The sequence below is a fragment of the Daucus carota genome, chromosome 9, assembly GCF_001625215.2.
Source record: "Daucus carota subsp. sativus chromosome 9, DH1 v3.0, whole genome shotgun sequence".
In the NCBI taxonomy this organism is placed as follows: domain Eukaryota; kingdom Viridiplantae; phylum Streptophyta; class Magnoliopsida; order Apiales; family Apiaceae; genus Daucus; species Daucus carota.
The window spans coordinates 1,874,492-1,893,911 of record NC_030389.2 but is presented as its reverse complement, the minus strand read 5'-3'; the positions used below and the strand labels follow the sequence as shown (position 1 = coordinate 1,893,911).

Here is a 19,420-nt window from a genome sequence, read left to right as displayed (position 1 = left end):
AAAAACATTTCAACGCCGTTAACCATACCTTTGACTTTAACGGATGATGTTAAAATTAACGGAATGACATGTTTTTGCATTTGTTTGTGTTTTTATATATATAAATATATTTGTGTGTATGGTTGTGCTCCCTGTGCACTCTATCTTTCTCCCTCTCTTCACTCAGCCTTGATCCCTCTCCGTCTCTCCATCTCTGCCTAGCCTTCTCTCTTCCTTCCTCCCTCATTCTAACCTCTCTCTCTTTTTATCTCACCTTCCCTCGCCTTCACTGCCACTCTCCTTGTACATACTACCACCCACCTATGTTTGCCACCAATTCCCAGTAGCGGGGCTCCCTTCCTTGTATAAGTACAAATCTAACAAATCAATGCCAAACTTCCTTAGCACGTTCTAACCTCCATCCACTCATCAAAACTTTAATAATCAAAATCCTATTATTCAACTTTTCTGAAGAATACAAAATAACATATAAATCATATGATCCAATACTTAAAACAATAAAACATGGATGATCAAAGGTGGGTTTTATCAGATATCATATCCTTCACCAAGCTAAAAAAAAAATAGTTGTCTCGGAATGTTATCTTGTTTTTGTCATTGCCAAGATCTCATGCAAACCTCGGTGACATTGTCTTTGCATTCAAAATCGGATCAAAATCCGAGTAAATATTGGGACCGGGATTACTGTGTGTTGTGGTCTGTGTGTTCAATGGAAGAAATGAAGATGAGAGTGTATATGAAATCTGTGATAATATGGCGGAGTACGGTTTTTTAAGCCCAGTTGCCAGGTCTACTATGCTCTTACAAGTGGGTTCATTAAGAAAAATATGATTCATAATGCTCCTCATTACCTTGATAGAATGTTGGCAGATGGTTTTTTGCCAAACATTATGCTTTATACCTATGCATTTTACTTCTTCTGCTGGGGAGGGAAGAAAGGAAATGGTGAAGGATCAGGAGCCTGATTACTTGTAAACTGTCCTCTACTCAGTAGGTAGATTGAAAATTTTGATCGAAATTAGTGATGAAATAGAAGATTAACACGTAAAGTTTTTAACGGAGACTAACGGAATGACCTTTCTGCAAGTTTTAAAGGGTACAATTAGTTGACTGAAAGCTTTTTTCACTCGGTAGGCTAACTGAAAGTTTTGATCGAGTACGGTGATGAAATATAGCATTAACCCGTAATTCACCTGTACTTGACCACTTGTTGCTTCATTAGCAAGCGTTGATTTATAATATTACCTTCCGCACAGTAATGATACAAAGAAGAGTAAATGCCTGGGTAATGTTTTGCATAGTTTGGATTTTTTTTGCCTTTGTTAAAGATAATATGATACAAGATCACAATTAACATTATGTTTATAAATATGATTCAATAAACAGTATTATAGTATATATAATACAACAATAATACCTTGTACTCGACTTTGTAGTCGCCAGATTTGTGAACATACACCCACTTGACTTTGTAGTGGCTAGATTTGTGAACATACACCCAACTTGGGTATAGCAAAAGATCGAGAGGGTATAGCAAAAGGTCTATAGGATTTCAGATAGGCTATTTATGATTTTAATAAAAGTCTATTAAAGTATTTCAAAGTCATGAATTTGTAAAAAAAAGTCTGTTAAAGTTTTTAAAAGTCATTGTCTCGGGAGTCATGAATTGTTTTTGAAATCTTAAGAAGTCAAAGAGAGTCATTAAAAGTCTATAAAATCCATTAAAGTGATCCTCCCAAAATTTGTCATTAAAAGTCATGATACAATACCAGCAATCTCTTTGAAAACTCATACTCCAATGCCACACTTATCTTATCTATATAATTTTAGCGAACCCTTGTAGTCTGTAAATGAATAGATTTGTCGAATGACTACATATTTGTATCAAATGCCACATCATCTATTATTATATTAATTTTTTTAACAATTTGAAATAATTATAACGTACTATTTTTAAAATATAGCTAATTAACATACACGATATCAACCTAAAACAATATTTTACAAATTTAACGAATTTTTACTTAATATTTTACGTGTCCGAATTCAGCCTTCCAAGTTCCACGCACAACCGACTCTAATAGTATGCAATAAATTTCTTTAGTCATGGACTGATCAGTCCAAACTCCAAACCAAAGAAATACAACCCAAACAAGCCCAATCCACACACATCGATTCAAATATTTAAACACCTCAAATTCAAACATCTAAACACAACACGTGCAAGCATCTACATACACCCCCTGTATCTATCCATCTCCACCCATTTCTAAATCGTTCTCCACAAGCTTCCTTTCATTTTCATCTCTACAAAAACACACACACACCACAACACAATCAAACAATTTTACTCTAATTCAAATCAATTCAAATTCTCCCGCCAAAAATGAGCTCGAGATCGAAACGAGCCCTAAGCTCAAACGCATCGACTAAATCAACCAACAAGAAGAACAAAACGAACCAGAAAACCCTAGGCGTGGCTTGGAGCGCCGCCGGTTCTCGCGCTTCGACGTTCAAGTCGTCTCCGTTCTCCGATACCGCAAGGTCCGTGCGCTCTTTTCGCTTGTAAATTAGTTTGATTTGAGAGTTAATTGGTTGTTGTTATGTGTAGTTATCCGTTTTGAGTGGTTGTAGTTGGTGGAATTACGAGAATTCAGGGTAGAAGATTGAAAGCATGATGATGCGATTAGCGTGATCAAGATTGACTTATTGATTTGAAATTATGATGAAACGGAAATGGAATTATGCTATGATCATGGTTATGCATTTTCATTAGTTGTAATTTTGTGGAATATGAGAATTAGGTTTAGAAGATTAAATAGCTTGACTAAGCGATTAGCTTAAATACAGTTGACTATATGATTTCTTTTGGTTTGAGATTATATGTGTTGTGAATTAGGATTTGGTGTAATTAGTGAATTATGAGAATTTGGTTAGAAGCTTGAAAATGCGATGAACTAATGACGTAATGAGCATAATTGTAATCGTAAGTGACTATATTTGTTTTTTTTTTTTTTGGTGTGTATGTGTTTTATGTTTATATGTAGGTGTGTAGGTTGATAATTAGTGATATATGCTACGTATCCCCGACTCTTTAGTTTGGGTACATGTACCCGTGTTTGACACTTATTCCGTGTTGGATCCTGTGATTGAAATGTGGGCACTTTGACCAACTTCATGACCACATATAAGCCGAATATAGAAAGCAAAACAAAAATAATAGGAGAAACAATATATAAAAAAACAAGCACAAACGATCCCTAGTCTACAAAATTCTTTATAATATTTTTTGTTGAGGTATATAATTATCATGCATGTTTATTAATTGTCGTGTCCCTGTATTTTAGTCGAAAAGTAGGACAATGTCACCATGTCCCCGAATTTTTAGATTTTTCGAGTTCGGCACTCATATACATGTCGTTTCCGATACTTTGTACTTGAGTCAGAGTAAATACTCCCTCTGTCCCAACATGTTCTTTACGTTACTTTTTGGCACGCATTTTGAGGCTCCTATAAAGTATATTTATATTATATATATTTTTAAAAAAGAATTCCTGAAATAAAGTTTGACGTTTAAACTTTTATACAAAAAAAGAAAAGAAAAATTAAAAAAACGTTATAGAACTATACTTTAAAAGAGTCTCAAAATGCGCGCAAACAGCGTACGTAAGCAATCTGGCGGGATGGAGGGAGTAAGATTTATGAGCGTTTGTTATATTTGATCATGCATATTGTTTAGTGAATTATGAGATTTGTGTTTTGAGGTTTAAAATTATGCTGAAGTGTAACTGTAATCGTAATTGACTAATTTGATTTATTTTGGTTTGTGTGTTTTAATGATTATATGTATGGGTATAGGTTGTATAATTTTATGTTAAGCCCACTTCATTCTGGCTCTAGTACTCATGTTGGACGCTTGACACTCGAATATGGGTATAAACACTCCGACACTTATTTTAGACCAAAAAATTGTAAAACTTTCAAAATATTTCGATAGTCCGACACGTATCTATGTTGGACACTTTTGGCCTAGCCCAGGTAATGTAGGTTTTAGTACTGTCATTTTAATTTTGTTTCATTTCTTAGTAGAAAAAACATGTGGTGTATTACTTGGAAGGAATTAAGTAACATTTATCTTGTTTTCATGGAGTCATAATTTTACCTCTACCAACCAAATTACCTAAAATAAATTTGAACGATATCAATAAAACAACCTATACGGAATTTGAGTTTTTGTCTTCCATGCAAGTGACATTGAACGTGTTGGGATAGAAAAAATTGATGTTCATGTTATAATTAGTTTTGTAGTGGATAATATTTTGTTACTTGAACTTGAGGAAACAAAGTGATAAACATATGGATATATTCTCTTTTAGTTACATGGCAGTTAAGAATCAGAAGCTACATGAACAGTTTGATGCTGCCGCTTCCACCACCTTTCAAGGAGAATTGTCTTCAGGAAAACCTATATTTCACGGGGTATCAATTTTTGTTGATGGATTCACGATTCCTTCCAGTCAGGTTGGTTTTGGACTCTGGATATTTTACATATTAAATGAACAAAATTTATCTAGCTTGGAGATCTTAGTTAAAAGTAGAAGTTTTGAATACTTTATTTACATCCAAAGGTTGAAGAATCAAGAAAGACACACTGCACAAACAGTATAGGTACACACACCCACACGCATGTTCGGAACCCATTAGTTGCATTGGTTGTGCATGTTTTCTTGTTTTCTAATTGGAAATGGTTCTGTTCAGGAGCTAAGAGGTTACATGTTGAAACATGGCGGGCGTTTCGAAAATTATTTTTCACGGCATCGTGTTACTCACATAATCTGCAGTAACCTTCCTGACAGTAAAATTAAGAATTTGAGGTTAGCATTTTACTATTACTTTCAATAAAAATACTGTTTCTTATATGTTCACAAAAAAATCCCCTTAAAAATCTTATTGTTGATCCATAATCAGGTCTTTCAGTGCTGGACTTCCTGTACTGAAACCAACATGGGTCTTAGATTCTGTTGCTGCTAACAAACTCTTGAGTTGTAAGTGTTCCCTATAGTGTGGTTAGAAGTTGTGATTTGTGAGCATCAGAATATATCAGTAATAGTTTTTGCATGCTAGTCTTTACCTTTTTTAGAGTACTCAGTTTTAGCTTGTGTAGTTTATGATATACTACTGCCTACCAGTATCTGGGTTTTCTTATTGGAAATGTGTTTCCACTACTTACAAGTTACATCACATATTTTGTTCTAGGGCACTCTTACCAACTTGACCAGATTGCTACTGAAACTCAGGGACAACCAAAATTGTCTGCATTCTTTCCCCTGAAAAGGAGCCCATTCTCATGTAACTATGCTACTAATGCGATCGGTCAGCCACTATCTAAGATTGAGGATCAAACTCCTAAGCTAGATGCAGTGGTGACCAACAACTCTTTTGGAGAAGGTGAAACCAGAAAAGAGACAGAACAGTGCGACGTATTATCTGACATTCAACTGAAGGTAGATTCAGCAGTGAATAAGAACTCATATGGGGAAAGTCAATTCCTAGAGGAGATAACACATGCAAACATAGAAACTGACATCCCATTGAATGAGAGTCTCATCAAAGCAAAAGATGAGGAGATAGGATGTAATGATGTAAAACTTTGTGAACCTAGCACATCTGAACCAGGTGATGCTACATCAGACAGTATTCTTGCTGAAAATGAACTCAAATTTATCAGTCCTGGTGAGCCTTCTACTTCTCATAGCACTTACTCCACGGACAAGCATAATATTAGCGAATCCTCAAATTCAAGGATTGTTATGAGCTCAAGTCATTCTACTCTTGAGGACCCTAATTTCGTGGAAAATTATTTTAAGGTAAATATAAAAAGGAATATTAGTGTTTGTTGTATTTATACTGTAATGACACATTATTGTACAAATTGTAGCTTACATCTCATAGTATAAATTTCATGTGTGCATTATTTTTCTTATATGTGGCTAGCCAAGAAAAGAATGAATCGGTTACTATTTTATGACTTGCATTCACAACATGTTTGCTGTGGCAGTTCAGTGTTTTGTTGTTCTGTCTTGCCTTGAGTATCTGTGGTTTAGTTCATAATTTTCTGTAAATAGCTAACTAAACTGAACCTAGTATACCTTGTGTAATCCACTCGTACATCAGGGTCTGGGGATGGTAAGATACTAAGATACATGCACACAATACCTCTACTCTAAAAGAGGAGAGAGAATGTATGTAGCATACTAATTGACTATGGTCACTTAATGTAACATATTCGTGATTATAATTATGAAGCTTATAGTTTATTTTATGATTGGAAGGTACTAATAAAGTAGGTAAGTAGCTGTCGACAGACAGGCACATTCTTGGAATTGTGCAGTATTTCTGACTGCTCTTTAATTTCAGCATTCAAGGTTGCACTTTATTGGAACATGGAGGAATCGCTACCGCAAGCTTTTTCCTGCCACATATTCCGGAACTAAAGGCACAAATTCCAGTCTCCATACCCGCTTGACTGATGAACAGGCAACTGTTATTCACGTAGATATGGTAAACATGAAAAATATATTTGGAATCTGGCATTTATATCTGTATAAATTAAAATTCATTATGTTTCATTTTGAATTTGGAAACCTAACCATGTTTGTACTGCAGGATTGCTTCTTTGTTTCGGTCGTTATAAGGAACAATCCTGAATTACAAAATAAGCCTGTTGCTGTTTGTCACTCTGACAATCCTCGTGGAACTGCTGAAATTTCATCAGCAAATTATCCTGCCAGAGCTTATGGTTGGTATTGTTATGAATATATATCAAGCTGCATTGAACACATCGAAGTTACTTTCTTATGTCAATAATATCTTGTATATGCTCAGGGGTTAGGGCAGGAATTTTTGTTAGGGATGCAAAATCCATGTGCCCAGACCTTGTCATAGTTCCATATAATTTTGAAGCATATGAAGAGGTATGTACCTAAGCAACAAATATCTCCGATTGCATTACTGTACATATTTTATGCTAAGAGCTAGAAGCATGTTCTTTCATCTATGTCTATCCCCCTTATAAGTCTTAGATTTTTGAGTGATTTTCAGGTCGCTGATCAATTCTATGGCATACTGCATAAGCACTGCAACAAAGTGCAGGTTGGATTGAGTTATTTTTGTTTTTTACAACAATATGGCTGTTTGGTACTCCCTCAGTCCCATCAGGTTCTTTATGTTACTTTTTAACACGTATTTTGAGGCTCATATAAAAGATACTTACATAGTATATATATTTGTAAAAAAATTTCTGAAAAAAAGTTTGACGTTTAAATTTTTATTCAGAAAAAGAAAAAATTAAAAAAACATTATAGAACTATACTTTACATGAGCCTCAAAATGCGTGCAAACAGTGTACGTAAACGATCTGGTGGGACGGAGGGAGTATATGATATTGAACTGACAATTTAGCTATATGCAGGCTGTTAGTTGTGATGAAGCATTCTTAGATGTCTCCGATTCTAAGATAGAGGATCATCAGTGTTTAGCTTCGATAATAAGGAAGGAGGTATTTGATACTACTGGTTGCAAAGCAAGTGTTGGCATTGCTGGGAATATGCTCATGGCGCGCCTTGCAACTAGAAATGCTAAACCAGACGGTCAGTGCTACATTCCTGCTGATAAGGTATATCAGCCACCATTTTTCTTTCATTTGACTTTGATACATTAGAAGTGGAATTATTTTCTTTTGGTATACCAGATGCCTTTGAGTGTTATGAGCTCCATCCCTATTTAGATGTTCCCTTGACTTTTAGCATGTATGTGGACTGCAATCTCCATAAAATGATTTTTAATATTTTTGTAAATAAAAATTTAAGTATCAAGTTCTTATTTACAAAAAGAAAATTTATAAAAATAAATTAAGGGGTTATGTGGTCGATGCTCCTTAACATACTTGTAAAAAGTTGAGGGTAAATCTGATTTGGGGGATGGAGTTAGTAAATTATATTCTTTATGTTTAAAAGATAGAAGACTTTAGTTCTTGTTCTTTCTACCCTGAAGCGTTACTTTTCTAGCATTGGAGTGTGTTACAATTTGATAAAAGCACTCGAGGTCAAGTCTCAAGTCAGGTTAAATGGTAAACACTAGTGCAGAGTACAGAGTCAAGTAGTTTGAGTTTTAAAGTGATGATGGACTATGTATTGATTAGTTCAATTCTGTCTGATTGTATTCTATCGATTACTTGCTCTGCACATCTAAATGACTGTTCTGTTTATCTTTCTGATTAGAAGGGTATTGGGTGTTTCAGGTGGAAGAGTATTTAAATGAACTTCCAATTAAAGCACTTCCAGGAATTGGGCATGTCCTAGAGGATAAACTGAAAAGGAGAGAAGTAAAAACATGCAAACAACTGCGTCTGATTTCCAAGGTTTTTCCATGGGCTTCACTTGTTCCATCATATTTCGTTTTTTCCCCCTAATATTCTGTTTGTTATCACTGAGTAGCTCCTCATCTTATATAATACCTATGAGGTTTCTTAGATCTTACTTGTAAATTTATGTTTGAAACTGGACTGAGATTGGTATACAGGTTTCCGAATCTCTCTGTTGCTGTTATCTACTAGCAATATTTGCAAAATCTATGTAATAGTTGTAATGAAGGTGTTGAACATGGTTGTATGTGATCTGTATGTTATTACTGTTCTTAGTCATGCTAGTTGAGTTAATAAAAGACCAGAATCAGATCGGTTGTTTCCTCCCAATTTTCTTGTTTTTGCTACTTGGAAGCCAGTATGTGAATCAGATAGCTCTTTAGAGTATTTTGTGGATTTGTCGTGCATTTAAGAGATGCATACATAATAATGCGACTGGGACTATGATAAGACTCTAGAGGTTTCAGGCTTTTAGCCTATTTGATCTGCAGTTTGCAATGACTATCTTGAGCTCTCAACTCTGAGCATACTATTGGACAACTATCAGTCTAGTACTTGAGATTGTAATTTCATAAGCGCGCCCAAGATAATTGTCTTACATGACCCCTAAACATGTTTTCCTTATGTAGTAAAACAAAATCTAAGTAAGAGTCTTACAATAATTATATGTGTACTGTACTTATGTACATACATCTTAACCATTGTCATTAGACTCCACACTTATGTACCTACTTCACTGTTTATCTTCCTCATTACATGGATGTACAAAGCATCGTCTTGTCATAGAAAAATATTTTCTACAAACTAGTGAAATATGTTGTGCTTATAGAACCTTACATTTGTTAGGTGGATTTTGCAGGAATCTCTTCAAAAGGAATTTGGTTTAAAAACTGGTGACATGCTTTGGAATTATAGCAGAGGAATAGACAATCGGTCTGTTGGAGCGTTTCAGGTCAGGGTGATCAAATTACTCTGCCTAATTGATTAGATGGCACAGTGTATATTTATAAGTACATTTGGTAGTAACGTTATATGTAATAACATTTCTCTACTCAAACAAATAAACAAATAAAATGTCTGCTCCTTCCTACTAAACACACCTTTCATCTTGTTATGTGTGTTGCACTAATACAGACTAGTTTTGCTCTTAGCCGGCCTACTCTTTTGCTTGTTTCAGGAAAGCAAGTCTATAGGTGCTGAAGTAAACTGGGGAGTGAGGTTCAATAATTTAGAACATGTTAGTATAGTCTTTATGCGGTTCAACAGTTTGGAAAATATTAGTATTGTCTTTATTTATATTTCCCACTGTTTTAGATAACTACAACTTCTGATATCTAATTGCAGTGCCAATATTTTCTCCTAAACCTTTGCAAAGAGGTCTCTTTGCGTTTGCAAGGAGCTGGAGTGCAAGGCCGCACTTTCACTCTTAAGGTTTCCTTATTTAGCTACCTGATCTCTATTCAGATTGCTGCTCTGTATGAATTTCTTTTGCGTCCTTCGAGTTGAAGCAACCTATTTTTTGCTTATCTAGGTAAAGAAGAGAAAAACTGATGCTGGAGACCCAGTGAAATATATGGGCTGTGGGGATTGTGAAAACCTTAGTCATTCATTAACGGTAGTAGTAGATGAATTTATATATATTATTCAATATGAATAGTTGACAGCCTAGATATTATAATTAGACTTGATCTATTTGCTCTGTGACAGGTTCCTATGGCTACTGATGACGTAGATGGCCTGCACAGGATAGCAATAAAGCTGTTTGATTTATTTCACATAGGTATACATTCTTACTTTGTCACCTGGTCTGAACGGGGGGTGTCCAACATGTATGCATGTTCAATTGCTTGGTTATAATATTAAAATTTGCATGTTTTTGACCCAAAAGCATGTCTTATTTCTTAGGAATTATTATTTAATTTGTACTCCAGCTAATCTGATTTCAGCTAATTGTGTGCTTTTTTAATGGAAAGATGTGAAGGAGATCCGGGGGATGGGGTTGCAAGTTTCGAAACTTGAAAATGCAGACAGTGGTCATCAAGGTTTGGTTCTAATAACCTGATACTCTAAATTTCGATCAATAGGCTATTGTATTGTCTTCTGTTATATATCTACTTAGGTAGGCCTATACAATTGTACAATTCGTTTTTTTTTTTTTTTTTTATAATATATTTGTATAAGGTTTATTCCAACTCTACATTCTCTTAAAATTGCTTGCTGAATTTAACGATGGTGTACATTCATAGGGAACCAAAAGAATTTTTTACGTTCTTGGCTCATCTCTGCATCCAGCACTAACAGAGATCAATGTGAAGTTAAATCTATAGCAGAAGGCAGTTGTGAAAGAGGTACCTCTAATACCTTGGTTTCATTTGTTCTTCCTCTGTGATTGTTACAGCTTAGTGATGGCACATAAAAGAAATAATCAATCTCGGTGTTTCAAAGTCTTCTTTATCTTTATAGATATGGTGTTTGCACCTCTGATTAGTTTGCTACTGCCAGGAATATGTCTCTCTTCTTGGTCTGCGTCTATAAGATGCGGGTAGACAATGTGTTTCTATATTATTTTGGCAGATACTGAATTTAGAAACTTGCAAATTGCATGATTTCTTTTTGCATCTTTCCATGGATTCTCCTTACTGCTTCCTGCTGGTAATCTTAATGGAAAAATGATAAATCTTAGTATAAGATGAAGTAAATATAATGTTATCAGCTCCCCTGTCGGTAGCTTGATTATAATTGTCTTTTGCTTTGATCTTGATTGCAGTTCCAAAAATTTCTTTCTGGTCACAACTGTTAACTGATACAATGTAATCTTATATTTCTGTCCTGTTGTTGATGTAGAGAATCAGAATGCAGATGGAAATTTGGGGCAGCAGTCGTGCACAAATATGATTGTGGGTAGTGATATTTTGAGCAGTGAAGGTCATGTCAACCGAGACTCTGTTCTCCCTCCTTTATGTGATCTTGATATGGGGGTGATAGAGAATCTACCTCCTGATGTATTCTCTGAACTTAACAACCGGTATAGTGGAAAACTAATTTCATTTATGTCAAAGCGTAAAGGCAAACTTGCTGAAAGCAACATTGGAGGTATGTGTTACCTCCTGGAAGTGGCGGTCTTAACTTTGCAACCCAATTGCCAAACAAAATGTTCTTTGCTATTTATACAATGCATTATATACAAGTTTGATTTTGATGTAGGGATGGCATCAGAGGAAAGGGGAACTAGTGTTCCTTCTGTGGTCCCTTTGAGACCATGCAAGGCAGAGAAAACGGTGTGTTTTACATTCTTTTTTTCTCTCTTTCAGTATTATCTTTTTTCTTTAATTGCCTCTTTGTTATTTTTTATTTTTCAAAAGAACTCTTTGATAAACATACAAAATAAATAACTTGATGTGACTAAGTTTCTTACATATATAGTTTACAATTAACATAACTTTTCTTAATGTTCAAGCCATAAAAAGTAGGACAGGCCTCAGAAGTTACATTCATTTCTAGCGAGGTCTAGATTACTCAAGGACCCCTTTGAGCATCAATTGAGTAAAGCAGTTACTGAGCTATGTGATTATTAATTTTTCCTGATGTGACCAATCAAGAATTTAATGAAGATAATTGTGTGAAACTATCATGTGTGCTCTCTTAATTTCAGTTATAGTGTCGTTATATCTGCTTTGTATGCTCTGAGATATTTGCTTGTTTCTTTTTGATTAAACAGAGTACAGTTAAGGAAGTCTCGGTAACAGCTGCTTCTGGGATGGTAGCGGGAAATAATGGTTCTTCCTTCTCTAGAAATATTGATGTAATGCCTTACTCTCTAAGCCAAATTGATGTTTCGGTTCTGCATCAACTGCCTGAGGAAATGAAAGCGGAATTTCTTGAGCTTCTTCCTGCACACAGGAAGCAAGAATGTAATTCTGATCCTGTTCCTGCCGAGTCCTGTCCTCAGCAGTCATCTGATTCAGAGTATACTCATAATTTGTCCGGCTCGAGGGGATCTATTTCAGCCAATGAGTATTGGCTTGGGAATCCACCGAAATGGGTTGAAAATTTCAAAATGAGCAGTTGTTTGGTTTTAAATATTTTTGCAGATAATTATTACAAATCAGGTTCAGCAGGGAAATTATCTTCAATACTACAACGAGCTAGGTCTAATTTTGTTCCGAGCCTTGGTTTAACTCCTGATGGTCTGGATGATGCTATACTTTGCTTGTGTAATCTATTCAAGCAGTATATTGAAGTAAAGATAGAAACAGATATTGAAGAGATCTATCTCTGTTTTCGGCTTCTAAAAAGGTATGTTACACATCACTTGTAAATATATATATATATCTAGGTTCCCATTGTCTTGTAATTTTAAATTTAATATAGGGAAATTATACGGAGTATAGGTTTAATTGCAATGTAGATGATCTGTATTACACAATTCTGTATTATGTTTTCGGCTCACTTGATGTACGGGAACAATACTTGCCAGTTATCGAAGTAGACATTGACTTATGAAAGAGTAGGTTCTTGTTTCATTGTGACAAATATTTGTTGTTGAGTTCTTTTGCTGGGATTTGACTTGAATTATCGTGATACTTATTAAGGTTTAAATTTTATATACAACTTCCTTCATAAAGCTACTATATCGTTCAATAATGATACTGAGTGTGGTTCGTTATTGCTCCAGGTTATCGAAAAAGTCAACATTCTTTTTAGAAGCATATAACGTCATTCTTCCTGAAATTCAGGTTTGCACAATCAATTTTACAGTTTAACAATTATCTTTGCAGTTGTATTAATTGATTTGCCTCTGCACTTTCTTTTCTTGCCTAGTTATAATTGTATTAACCCAACAAGAAAAAAAGGTACTAAACCTAGGAGAGCATAGAGTGGAACATACTCCACCTCCGCCATCAATCAATTAAAATAAAGTACCAATCGTAAGGGCGTCGAACCATATCCAATTACCTAATCTAAGCAAATTAAGATAACTGTAATGTCAAACCCTAGAGAAGAATCTGATTGAATAGCATAGTGATGTAGGCATAGGAATCGATCCTTCGAAATGGCCTTTATGAAGCTTGAGTGGATTTTTTCTCTAATTGTTTGCTGCACCAAAGAGAACACAATATGGTCTGGTCCGGGGATTGTCAAGCCTGTTCTTGCATTTTGCCATTTAAAATGGACAGTTATGGCCAGGATAACCCCAGTTACCGACAAAGAAAGTACTTACTGTTTGAAAAATCATCCCCATCCAGTTGCGGGACTGGGCTTTGAGCTGAGCTGCTGAGGTGTGCTTAAAAAATGGAAAAGTCGAGAACAAGTGACTGATGGATTCATCATTCTTTTTACTGAGCCGTCTTATTGGGAATAACAAAATAATCTCTGAATACTCAAAGTTTCATATCCGAAGCGAGTTTTCAAGAAACTGCTCGAGTTCTAGCAAAAGCTGCTCGACGTGGTCGTATTGATCGGTTAAAAGGCCCGAAAGAGAACGTTGTTCGGGGGGGGGGGGGGGGGGGGATAATACCCGTTGGTACCGGATTCGAGGGATTGGTGCACTCTTCGAGACAACATACCAACCTTTCCTTGGAAACCAAGAATAACAATATATTTGAGGGGAAAATGAGAGATATTTTGTTCCACCAGATTTTATTTTTGAAACATCTAGGAGCAATTTGCTTGACAAGTCTCTGTTGTATCTAAATGAGTCTTTAACAAGTGTTTCGCCAAATCAGTATATATTCATGACTTGTATGCAAAACTCTTTCCCATGCTTTCAGACCAACTGCACATAGTATGGTGCTGCTGTATAAACCCTTTTGACCATCCTTTGTCTATTTTGACTGTTACCATCCAAATTGTTGTTGAAAATAATAATATACTCCCTCCTCCCCATCCATTTCTAATAGTAAACTTTTATTATATAGAAACTAAGAGCATCTCCAATAGACTCCAGAGCATCTCCAACAATCTCTCTATTGAAGCTCTTAAGCTAAAATTTGAGGAAATTTTTCAAAACCAAGCTCCAAGAGCCTCCTAAGTCTTCTTCAAATCCTTAAGAGCTCATTCATTCTCCTCATTTTTAAGAGTCTCTCTCCTCTCCCTATCTCCAACATACATGCATGATTTTGTTTATATATATCTCATTAAGTAATAAAGAATAGATAGAGAGTGAATTTGAGGAAGACTCTTGGAGTGTATATGAAGTTGCAACTCCAAATAGTTAAGAGTTGAATTTTTATATTATTTTTAGAGGAAAATTTAGATGATTGTTGGAGTTGCTCTTAGTCTCTTAAGACCATAAATAAGGAGCATGAGAAATAATAGAGCTCCAAGAGACCCTTAGTGGCTCCTAAAAACACTAGGAGCCTCTTCTCTCTCCTCTCTTTTAAGAGCCTCTACATGATTGTTAACTTATTTTTTATGATAAAATATACATTCTCTCTCATTTGAATTTGAATTTTTATCATAGTGGAGTTCAAATAATGAAATAAGAATAAAATATAATGTTAGGAGTGGGTATAATGTTAGCATTGTCGGAGTTCACACTCCTGATAATATACTAATTTACTAGGAGCTTAATATTTTATATTATCTTTAGGAGTTAACTAGGAGACTATTTGAGATGCTCTAAACTCACCCACTACTTTCATTCCCCTTTCCCTATCTATAAAATAAATATTAGTAGGTCCCACTACTATACCCAGTTCTCTTATTTTTTCAAACTATTTTACACATTTTTCTTAATCCCCATACCCAACCCCAATGTAATGGATTGAGTGGGATGGAGGGAGTAATTTGATTTAGAAAGGTCTTCTCTCCCATTATCCCCCACTTCTGTCTATATACGCATGTTTCCCCCATCTTCCTACCGTATGCATACCCTAATTAGCATTGTTTTTTGTCTTTTAAATTTTCTCTCCACCCACATAGTTAGATGGCGGATAGATGTGTACGTATACCTGCACATATGTATAGAAGAGAATATTTTTACCTTCATAGTTGGACTTGGGATTTCTTCCAGGCTTGATCTTCGATGTTTGCTCCTCTCGATCGATCTTGGTTAGCAAAGTTCATTATTGTCCCTAATCGGCCTCTCTAGTTGCTTGTTATCAATCGAGGGTTTACACTGTAACAATTATGAGTTTTGGGTTTTGTGGAATCTGGATAGAGGACAGAAGGAGAAGCGATCAGGGTATATTACTGGAATTAGGGGTTTTTTGTTCTTATAAAACTTAAAATTGGGCCCTAACTACCCTTTTGTTTATAGACAGTAACTGTTAAAATAGATGGAAATGGTTCATAGTGCAGCACCATATTATGTTAAGGGATGCGTTCTGCAAGCATCAATAGTTCAGGTAATAAAGTGCAGTAGATCCGAAGACTCCGAACCATGGGTTGCGTTTTGCAAATTTGTCTATATTTAAATGCTCTCTCTCTCTCTCTCTCTCTCTCTCTCTCTCTCTCTCTCCCCTTAGGTAGTTTACCTTGGGGGATGAGAGTTTGGCACACATTCTAATGCTCCCAGAAAACATACTTCCGTAACTTACTTTTTAATCTTTTTTCTTTTGAATAAAAATTTGATGTTTGAATTTTTATACACAAAAAGAAAATCTTAAAAATAAGTTACGGAACGATGTTTTATAAGAGCCTTAAAATTCGTGTCGAACAGTGAAAAAAAACTGTAAAGAAATGAGAGGGACGGAGGGAGTATGTAACAACTGACAAGTGCTGTACTGCTCAATTTCTTCTTAGATATTCAGAATTTTAAAAAAGCGTTAACTTTCTCAAAAATTTACATTTTTTTTTCTCACATACTCAATTTAGGTCTCTGTGCATCTTACACTCCCCAGATCTTACTTTCGTGTGGGCGTGCGAGTATGTTTGATTTGGTCTAACCAGTGTTTTCTATTCATTTAGTAACACGGGCGTACCCCTGAACAAAGAACTGCTTTATAGCAGTAAACCACAGACATTTTCTTGGCAGTTCATTTGTAGTGCTAAAAGACTAAGGATTCTCTTGTACTAAACTAACGTCTAACGTTCTTGATGTCATCAAACTTCTTCTCTTGAAAATCTAAACAAATTCGATTTATTTAGTTTTACTGCCAATGTAATAATGTTTGTACATATATTCTTCCACACATTTCACTTGTGCTATACACTGACACTTGTAAATGAACTTTCCAGGCAACTGTCGGTGAAAAGTATGGTGGAAATTTCCTTGCTTAATACTTGAAAACATCGGTTTCTCGTATTCGTAAGACATTACAGCGTATAAGGATACATTGTGGCAATCCTGGTTCTGAAATCCATTTTCTAGCGGCAACTCTTCCTGCTCAATGGGCAATTGGGCATCATTATATTAAGTTGTAAGTTTAAATTGTTTAACTCTATTTACTGCGGGAGAACTTTTCACTTGCTGTAGTTGATTTGTTGATCCATCACTTGTTGGATTTGATGAAGTTTAGACACAGCCTCTTTTCGAGGATCTATTGTAGTAAGTTGTGGTGGCTGAAACTTTTTCTCATGTAAAATAAACGTATAGCAGAGGCATTCATTACAGTTTACTTGAGTACTGAATGTGTTTGTTTACTCAATTTGCCAAAGCAGCATGACTATCATCTCCTAGATGGCGGCTAGATCATATTTGTAATCTGATGAATATGTATATTGTAACACGGTAATATACATTTTTGGTCTCATGCTGCCCCCAACAGATTATTTTAAACAGGTTTTATTTTTTTAATAAACCAGGTTGGCATAGAGTCCCAACTGTTGATGTGAAGTCTAAAATTTGTTTAGTTATTTATTATAGAGAATTCTGAGCAGAGAAGCTCTATTAATCTTAACTGAATCAGATTTATGCTTCTAAAGGGGTGATCATCTGGAATGGCTAGCAGTGATACTAGTTTGACATTAATGACCTAAATTGTTATTTCATTTTTCTGTTTAGACTATCTACCTTTTGGTCAAGCATTACAAGTATATTCAGGTACATGGTGTGCCGGTAGTTGATGTTTCAATTTATTGATTTGTAGTTGTAGGTGTCCCAAAATGCTGAAGGCCGGAAAATTTACCAAATATCTTATTAGTTGATGCATTGTTGAAGTGTTTAGACATGTATTTAACATATATCTGGTTAATGCTGTTATCTAGTCTATATCTTGTGAATACTTCGTTAATTCACAATATTATTGCATGCTGCATTTATTTCACTTTGCAGGGCACCTAAATTCCTAGCACAAGAAGCATCTGATGCTCTTGGCACACAGCTTGTAAAGGTTGCTGATAGTTTGCTTAAAGATTACACCGTTATCTTTTGCATTCAGTGTAAGTTATCATACTTTTGATCATTGCTAATGTATGTAGTCTGCAATGCGCTCTGAAGTTTATATAGTAATACTGTCGCCTGTTGGTTGGATAATAGATTCTCCCTCTTCCCTTTTACACGCATCTTTGACTTTTTGCATGTAATTTAAGGTGCATAGCAAAGATATTTCTGAGTATTATCTTTTTAATTATATTTTTCTGATAAAACTATACACTATAAACTTTTATTCACTAAAAGAAAATTCAGAAAATGATGATCGGAAGTATCTTTTTTATGCAGTTAAAGAGTCATGTAAAATGGACGGAGAGAGCACTTTTCTTTAGTAAGTCACCTCAAATTTGTATGTTGAAGTTAAAATAATTTAATCACTGTACACGTTTCTCTACCATGTTTAACAATTTCCCTTTAAACTTATATGCTGGATGTTATATATTTTTTTACAAAATTTTGCATTTATCCGAATGAAATGCGATAAACTCTGATGGATGCAATTTCCATGTCGCTAATCGAACTCAACGGAGGGATATCTACACATTATCTGTATACGTTGTTGATGTCCTAAATAAATTTTTTCTTCTAAAGAATGCTCTCTTCTCTCATGACTGCCTTTTTCATCTGGATATATCTTGTGCATATATTATATTATATTTTTGTGTCCTTTGTTTTTCAGTCTTCGGTGATATGAAGACCATGGATGATGCAGATGAAACATGTATGGGAAAGCCCAAAATTTATGAGCTGTTTTTTCATAATATAGTTCAAATATGATAGCCTGACCTTGATGAAGAAATGTAACCATTTTCTTTATCCCGTTTTCACTTGTAGAACATAATTCATATGTCTTAGTTTAGCTGGGAAGGAATAGTCAAAGTTCTTACTTTCTTAGCAGTAGATATAATCAAAATTTGGTTTTATGTTGAACCCAGAAAATTCATTTCCTAGTCTGTGTTTACTATCGACTTTTGGAATAAGGAACTGTCAAGATTTGTATACAGCATGTATATGTTGACATCCATGTATATACATGTGAGTCCAGTCGTGAGATGGGGAGGGAACTCAAGTCTTAGCAAGTATTCCCTATGTCTCAAAACAAGTGTCTCTTTGATTTTTTAGTGTCTAAAAAAGACTCGTTTTCATATATTATAATCTTGTTGTTTTGTTTTAAAAAAGCTTACAATATTTAAATCATTATTATAATAAGGAAAATTGGAAAAAAATAATAATAAAAAGATTATATTTTTGTGCAATTTAAAAACGTCTAAAAAGTTAAAGTGCTGGGAGGAGTAAACAACATTTGTTTTTATACAATACTGTAGCTGTTATTGTTGCTAACGATTTGTTCAATGAAAATCAAAGAAGAGTTTAAATCTGTCGTGTCTTTCTGTGTATTACTATAGTTTAACAAATTTCATGTAGGAAGCTGTTCAAATATGTATTCGAAATTTCGAACTCGGAAGGTTGAGGGTCTTATTTTTTTTTAATTATTATCATAAAATTTCAATATCACAAGAGAAGTCTAACTCGAACAGCTTATCTTCCAAACATAAATCTGTTTATGATCAATGAAGGATGCAATGCCGTGGTCATTCATCCTTAGTTCATCTTGACTGATTAGCGCGACAAAAATCAATTATGTAGCAAATAGTTGAAAGTCTGAAACGCTTAAACACCCA

General features: G+C 34.9%; 1 protein-coding gene across 4 annotated transcripts; it reads left to right on the top strand.

Annotated features, from left to right (window-relative positions):
- Positions 1 to 2,207: 2,207 nt before the first annotated feature.
- Positions 2,208 to 18,829, top strand: LOC108202981 (DNA repair protein REV1). Of its 4 annotated transcripts, none has more exons than XM_064084720.1 (26): positions 2,208 to 2,544; positions 4,377 to 4,521; positions 4,759 to 4,874; positions 4,969 to 5,045; positions 5,257 to 5,867; positions 6,418 to 6,561; positions 6,667 to 6,799; positions 6,886 to 6,974; positions 7,102 to 7,152; positions 7,472 to 7,675; positions 8,300 to 8,419; positions 9,282 to 9,374; positions 9,600 to 9,659; positions 9,767 to 9,853; positions 9,954 to 10,037; positions 10,130 to 10,202; positions 10,396 to 10,464; positions 10,669 to 10,770; positions 11,267 to 11,515; positions 11,627 to 11,688; positions 12,141 to 12,718; positions 13,098 to 13,158; positions 16,604 to 16,785; positions 17,640 to 17,746; positions 18,027 to 18,069; positions 18,418 to 18,829. In XM_064084720.1, exons 1-23 carry the CDS (start codon positions 2,387 to 2,389, stop codon positions 16,643 to 16,645), a joined length of 3,408 nt encoding a protein of 1,135 aa, XP_063940790.1. In that variant the 5' UTR covers positions 2,208 to 2,386; the 3' UTR covers positions 16,646 to 16,785; positions 17,640 to 17,746; positions 18,027 to 18,069; positions 18,418 to 18,829. The 4 variants fall into 4 exon arrangements, with proteins under 4 accessions (XP_063940790.1, XP_063940789.1, XP_063940791.1 ...); XM_064084719.1 differs by having other exon boundaries at positions 11,627 to 11,700; positions 18,418 to 18,827; XM_064084721.1 differs by lacking the exon at positions 9,600 to 9,659 and having other exon boundaries at positions 11,627 to 11,700; positions 18,418 to 18,828.
- The last annotated feature ends 591 nt before the right edge of the window (positions 18,830 to 19,420 follow it).